The following is a 7,351-nucleotide window of genomic DNA, read 5'->3' on the forward strand; positions in this document are numbered from 1 at the left end:
GAGCCCTCCTTGTCGAGGTGGTGGGAGTATCCAGGCTGGAATTTGTTCGAAATTGAACTTCCTATCGAAAAAAGTTCATATAATGGGAGACAAGAAGAGCCCGACGAGGTAAAATGGTTAGCCCTCGCTTTAGAGGAGAAAGTGTTATGGTTAACGTCAGCATTCAGTGCTTCTAAGTGGCCGCAGAAATCACAGTAGCATTCATGGCGGTGAAACTGTTTCATTACAGTATCAAATTAAATCGATGATCGTCATTTTGACTATACTCCGCTGGCTGATATTTCTGACTGATGAACAGAATTATTTCGGTGGAACTTTGACACTGGACGTTTTTGATCTTCGATTATTCTGGGGAATTTTATACTAAGCATTGTTATTTGTTTGTATGACTTGTTTGAAGGCCGAAGCGACAGTGTAAGTCCTCTTCCGATGAGGGATACTGGGACTGTAGCGTTTGCACGTTCAGGAACACCGCGGAAGCTTTCAAGTGTATGATGTGCGATGTCAGAAAGGGAACGTCAACGCGGTAAGCCTGCTAACTTCAGCATAAAGAGTGTAACTGCTGCCAGCGTCATCCCACGTGCCGGTCCAAGTTTAATACTACGCTAACATCAGTCTAAAAACAAGTCTGCCAGAATAAAATTATTTTTAAGTACTAATACTCTCAGTTATACTCACTTATACTCAAAGTTTTCGGTCAAAACCTTTTCCGGTGACTGTCAGGATCACCGCAGTTGATGACTTGGCTTGGAACATGCATTCCACCAGAGAGCCTTTTGCCATCCAAAGCCAAAATCAGAGGGTCACAATTTGCCACAGAACAACAAACTGAGTGTCTTATATGAAATTCAAGTCTAACGCCTGATTCAGGAATTTTGTGCCATAATTTCTGGCGCTTTAATAAATGTTATAATATCTCACAACTTTTTAAGGACAACGTAATTTATGCTGACAAGAGTAAGACGGAGCATCACAGTTGTTTTATGATTTCAGAATTGTGCAACACTTAAGGTTATCATATGTTTTTAAGATATATGATGATCTGAGAAAAGAGTAATTACGAGTATCTCAAAGCAGCATATACTCTGAACTGTGGAGAAAAAAATTCTTTTGAGTGGTCGTTATATCATGTCACACCAGGTGGCAGACTTGCTATGCAGCTCAATTTTCTGTTCACCCATTTATCACCAGGCAATGATTAAAGGAACTCAGTTTTTCAAATGTACACTTTTCAAATTCCTCCAGTGTAGCAGATCAACCCAAAGATATTTTCAGCTGTGTTTTGAGATATATATATATATATATATGTGTGTGTGTGTGTGTGTGTATGTATGTATGAATGTATGTATGTATGTGTGTGTGTATATATATATATATATATATATATATATATATATATATATATATATATATATATATATATATATATATATATATATCGTATATACATACATACGTGTGTGTGTGTGTGTCAGGGCTTCAAACCATCGTTTTTTTTTAATCGGTACGTTCCGAGCAGAATCGGTATTTTAACGTTTCTGGTTTTGTGTTCCAACTTAAAATTATCGTTCCCGAGCCAGATGGAACCAAATGAAATACTGGTTAATAACGTTCCATTTTGGTCTGTGTGACATGACAATAAGTATCTTTCGGACGGTACAAAATGTCTATTGGTAGATATTTTACTCTATAGTCTCCATCGCTAATGTCACAAAACATTAAGCTTGCAAAAAACGCATTGCATCACTAATTAGGAGCGGTGTAGTACAATCTGTCCTCGGGCCTGAATCCACTGTGGCTTCCCGGTCATGAGAAACTATGTGTCTAAGACCAACATTTTATAAGGTGCATAGCATAATATTTACCTCCTCTGGCTGCAAATGACGTTCAGAGGAAGACAGGAAGTAAACCAAAGTCATCGCAGGCAGAAAATATTTTTATTTGTTGTAATAAATGAAAGAACGAAAAGATAACGTTACTAACCGGTTACCATTATTTCAAATAGAGGTCTCAGTTACAGAACATTAAAAAATCTAACGTTTCTGGTGTATTTTTTGTTCCAAGCGAAACATCAATTTTTTCTGGTTTTCGCTATGTACATACTTACACACACACACACACACACACACACACACACACACACACACATATATATATATATATATATATACTCTCCAAAGTGTCAGGTCACAGGTTTACAATGAGCATCTTTCTGTGTTATACTTCAGCTCAATTTTTTTTACCATAGTTCATATAATGTTACTCTGCACTTTCCAGCATTTTCCAACAATGTTAACTCTTTTTCAAACATAATCCTTCCTAATGTGAGTGGATTAAATCTGAATTTACCTTTGTAGATACATTTGCATTGCAATTAGATTCTTTATCTCAGGAGACTAATACATTTGGAAATGAATGGAGATGCCAGCCATTTGACGGTATCTTAAAATGTAGTTTTGTTCTTCATTATTGCATGTGCTGAAAAGCTTGTGTAAAGTTTGCCCAAGCCCCCCCTTTACTAAACTAACTTATTAAGAATGAAACAAGGCCTGAATATGTTTCATAGTTCAACATTACATTGTAATAGTTTTTATGTGAGCAGATTGACTTTGACTAGATCCCGTCTTGTTGATCTGATGATGTGTTAATAAGGCCAGCAGTTTTAGACTTCTCCCTCCTTAATTATTTTATTATTTCAGTGTTTCAAGATTACAGTCACCCTATCAGCTCTTCTCTATTAGCTATTATCTAAAAATCTGTACTGCTCTCCTCCTGACTCACTGTGTGATTAACTGTCATATAGTACCTCTAAATGGGTCAAGGTGTGCGTATGGATGGACACTGTATGTAAGGATGCAGACTTTAGGTTATATTATAACATTCTTTACACTAGCATGTTTTCTGATACAGAAATACTGTCTACACATTAAAATGCAGGCTGATCAATTTTTGCACAGTCACTTCAAATTTTGTTGACTTGCCTTTGCCTTGTTTTAAATAGGCAAAACAACTTTCACTCAGTTCTTTTACACCATGTGGTGCAGGAGTCATTTCCATTGTGATAGTTAACTACCTGTGACTTTTGGCCTGGTGTGTGTGAACATGACATTTTGCATTTAACATGATTAGGCATGTCTGTCTCACTGTACAAGTTTGTAGGATAGAATTATGTAATTACAGAGGTTCATTTTTAACCATATAGCCTGAACACAAAGGAACAAGCAAAAAAGGAAACTGGCAAATTCTGATTGAATTCCGTTATCAAATTAATTGAAGAGTATTGAGTAAAAAATGTTATTAATTGGTACTTATAATTATTTTATGTAAAAAAAAAAATAGAAAGATATGTATAGAATTTCAGCTTTCTTGTCTAGTGAATCCTTGATTTTATTAAAGCACTGTGTTTGTTAAATAGCCACTTTGTAATTTCAGAAAACTAAATAAAAAAAAATCATATCTAGAAACTAAAAATTTATAAAACTCTTTACTGAGGGACAGCAAAATAATGAACTCATGGTCTAATCAAAGCATAGAAATAGTACAGTTTAGGTATGCACAGCTGTCCTGGCAGAAGGCAAATTTCCATTAACTTCATATCTGATCTCATTATCTACAGTGGGAAAATTAACCTTTAGTTAGTTAAGAGAGCCAGTAATTAAAAACATTAGAATTGGGCTTCATGTGCTTCGTGAGGTTGTACTCACTCCTTGACTCCTTTTCCAGGAAACCTCGCCCTGTTTCACAGCTGGTAGCTCAGCAGGTCCCGCTGCAGTTCGCCTCGCCTACACAACCCAAAAAGGAAAGAAAGGATAAGACAGACAGAGAGAAAGGTGACAAAGATTCCACAGTAAAGAAGAACAGCCACAAGAGGATGAGGTGAGAGGTCTCAGCCGCCACAAGTTGACCTCCTTTTGGAACATAACCTAGTTTTTTAGGTTTTTTTAAAAATCTGTAGTGAGTCACTACTCAGTAGCTCTGCTTCAACACTACCGTCACCAGTCATGAGCGGATTGAAATCAAATATGTATTTTTGAATCATTTTGATGAAATGATCACTTAAATGATTTCATTTTTATGATGACTACAAGATTGCCATATTACTCTACACAGCTAAACGTCAGCAAGTGACATGTCATTTGGAGCATATTGTGAGGATGTAGAATGCATAGTGTGATCATGAAACAGTTTATTACAAACCCTAAAAAGTAAGGGCCTGAATAGTAGCTTTTGATTTCCTTAATAAAATGCCTAAGAATTCAATGCTTGTAGTATTAGATTTGAAAGCTCTCTGGGCTGATCAAACATCTTGTACGATGTTACAGTGTTATGATTGTCTTTTCTTGCTGTAGTTCTTAGTGTATAATTAATACCCAGGACAACTTTTTTAAGTAGTTCTACATTGACATTTCACACAACCTTATGGTTCATATATCACATGCCATCACTTAACAGTCACTCAAAGGGAACCCCTTTGATTGACATGTGAAGTCATACATTTTCTCTGAACATATTTAATCAGTGTTTGGACTAAATAGGGATTTCATCCTGAAAACAGGAAAGAATCTGTAGTTTAATTGTGCTTAACTCAGGCCTCAGGTTCTGGAATATTCTTTATATGGATATCTATCTCTGTTGAACCCTAGATTGTCTTTTGCCAACAATACATCCTCACTCAGTGTTCATTTCCCCAGGCCAAGATTAAAAAACGTGGACAGGAGTAGCGCAGAGCACCTGGAGGTCACAGTTGGAGACTTGACAGTCATTATCACAGACTTTAAAGAGAAAACGAAGCCCTCTTCTGTCTCCTCAAGCACTACAGCTTTGGCAGACCCGCACAGTCAAAGTGGTTCTAGTTCTGATAACACTGAACGAGGAGTCTCCAGATCATCGTCACCAAAAGTTGAAAGTTCGACACTCAAAGGGGAGTCCCACTGATCTTGCACTACTGAGTTTAGCAATGTTTCACAACGTCATCTCACAGCTCATGTCTTTCCATCTTGTGTCTCAGTCCCTGACAAGAATTCTGAATTGTTGGAAGAGGAACCGTTGGAGGATCAGACGTGCTGGCTAACGTTGTAGTTACAGTGACTTGGCAAAACGTAGGGAATGTGCTCAGAAAAAAAAAAAACTGTGCCTTTACAGTAATTTGTAGGATAAGAGTATATATTCAAGAAAATAATTTGATGGTGTGTCTCATCACAGCAGTATTACATTGTAGGCTTTTCCTTTGTTTGTTTGTTCGATTGTTTGTTTCAAATTCATTACAGCATTGAGTTTTACAGAAAGCAAAGTCTTTTGTGCTTTTATAGACAGGATAATGTTTATTTTATTTTATTATTTTATTTTTAATGAGTGACATTGATCTATGCCGGCAACAAAATTTGTTGTTCATGGTCCCTGAATGCACCTGCTGGTACCTGGTGTGATTTGATATGTGTTTTAGGCATTTTTGTTTCAGTTTGACTTTAATCATACAGCACAATTTACTGCCTCATCCTTTTGTGTTCCCACTCGTAGCCTTTCTGAGCATCTCAGTTACCTTCTTGTCAAAAGAAAAATGTGTTGATAATTCAATTCTGTAGCTAGGTAATGATTTGACCTACATCACTACTTTAAAAGTGAGCATGCTACTATTATCAGTTTATGAGATCTTGTCGTATTTAATAAAATGGATATTCTGACAAGTCATAATGACTTGAAGAACATTGTGTGCTTCTTCAGGGTAACAACTAGACCTTTTTAACTCCTGCAAGCTGATTTGAAACTCTCTCCCTACCCGCACCACAAACCACCAGCATTCACCATAAGCAGATTGCACCAATTGTTGCAAATGATGTGTGGTGAAAATGACCTTTTTCATATGCTGAAAGTCCCCAACCACTGTCCTCTCATTTAAAGTAAGCTATTTTTTTCTTTTCTTAGGTTGTCCCTCACACCATGTTTTCAGTGACTACTGAAAAAAAGTGATACTATATTACAAGTATTACATTGTTACACTCTATATTCCATAATAACACAAGAAGTACTCAAAATTACAGTTATGCATATTGATTAACATTGATGGATGCAGGGAAGGAAAGGGATAATATTGATGTACTGACAACACATCACAATAAAAAAAAATACAAGTCAAAATTTACATGACAAAATGGGCCATATGTGATAAAGGGAGAGATTTGCCCCTTAAAATTGTTTGCTACAGTGATGGAGGAACATTAAGCGAAGTGTTCCATATTTCTATAAAGGTCAGTCTGTGTCAAATCAGATAAGGTTGTTGCAGCACTGTCTCAGATTTTGTTTAGACCTTGTCTATACCATGAATGGGTCCCGAAACCAAGACCTGTAAAATATTTCTGTTCAAATCCTATGTTTTCGTATTCAGCCCTTGATATTATTTCATTTTTATAGCCTCAAAAAACGCCTCATCTGGGAGGCCATGCCTGGGCATTAATATCTTGAGAAGTATTATTCCTAGCCTCACCAAACTTTGTAGGATGGAAGACAAACATGTTTTCAGTATGACTGAACCATTAAAAGTTTGTACTGCATGCCTATTGATTTTCTGTAAGGCCCTAGATTTGAAAAAAAAATGCAGAATTTCTAAACGAGAGTGATATTGAGGGTAATATAAATCCATTTTTTGCACCCATATGGTATCAATTATTATTTTTTTCTTCAAATACAATCTTTTATTAATTTTATGCTAATATCTGAGGTCTCTACCACTAATGGACGTGAATCTTTTAAGAATAAAACAAGGCGTCGTAGCATTTTTTGGTCATTTTCATAGGACCAAATTGATATGTGGGGTAGCTACTTGGAAAATGAAAATGTATGTGGAATTAGCTTAATGTATGGTCATTTAGCATACAAAGTGCCAGTGTCCCTCCATGTTCCCTTCATAAATAATTGCACATAGTTAAAGGCATTGTTTTACCTCTAGGAAAAAAAAAACAAAAAAAACATCATTAACACATGCTGTATTCTTTACTATCAGGGCCTCATTATAGAAAAAGGCATTAACTCAGATAGATGCTATATTCAATGGAGTGGTTAAATTTTATATCCCATATTTAAAAAAGAATAAGATACGCATTAAAAAAAAATCATATAACTTTATTGAAAATGATGTGCAATGTAGCAAATTATGTACTATAAATTACATGTGATGAAAACTAATAGTTAATGACCTATAGTAAAATGAAACATGAGAAAACATGTGTTTCTTTTGTCCAATCAATATTTCAGAGGCTGGAATACACATAAGGAGAGGTAGTAAGAGAAACCCTGCTTCTTCATCATGGATGTTTTTTTTTCTCCTAGAGCTAAAACAATGCCTTTAACTATGTGT

General features: G+C 35.9%; 1 protein-coding gene across 2 annotated transcripts; it reads left to right on the forward strand.

The window, feature by feature from the left end:
- LOC115812785 (YY1-associated factor 2-like) lies at positions 1–5,239 on the forward strand. 2 transcript variants are annotated; one of them, XM_030775288.1, is made up of 4 exons: positions 1–108; positions 401–526; positions 3,724–3,876; positions 4,692–5,239. In XM_030775288.1, the coding sequence occupies exons 1-4, from the start codon at positions 83–85 to the stop codon at positions 4,933–4,935; spliced, it is 549 nt and encodes a 182-aa protein (XP_030631148.1). In that variant the 5' UTR covers positions 1–82; the 3' UTR covers positions 4,936–5,239. The 2 variants fall into 2 exon arrangements, with proteins under 2 accessions (XP_030631148.1, XP_030631149.1); XM_030775289.1 differs by lacking the exon at positions 401–526.
- Positions 5,240–7,351: the final 2,112 nt, after the last annotated feature.

The sequence above is a fragment of the Chanos chanos genome, chromosome 5, assembly GCF_902362185.1.
Source record: "Chanos chanos chromosome 5, fChaCha1.1, whole genome shotgun sequence".
In the NCBI taxonomy this organism is placed as follows: domain Eukaryota; kingdom Metazoa; phylum Chordata; class Actinopteri; order Gonorynchiformes; family Chanidae; genus Chanos; species Chanos chanos.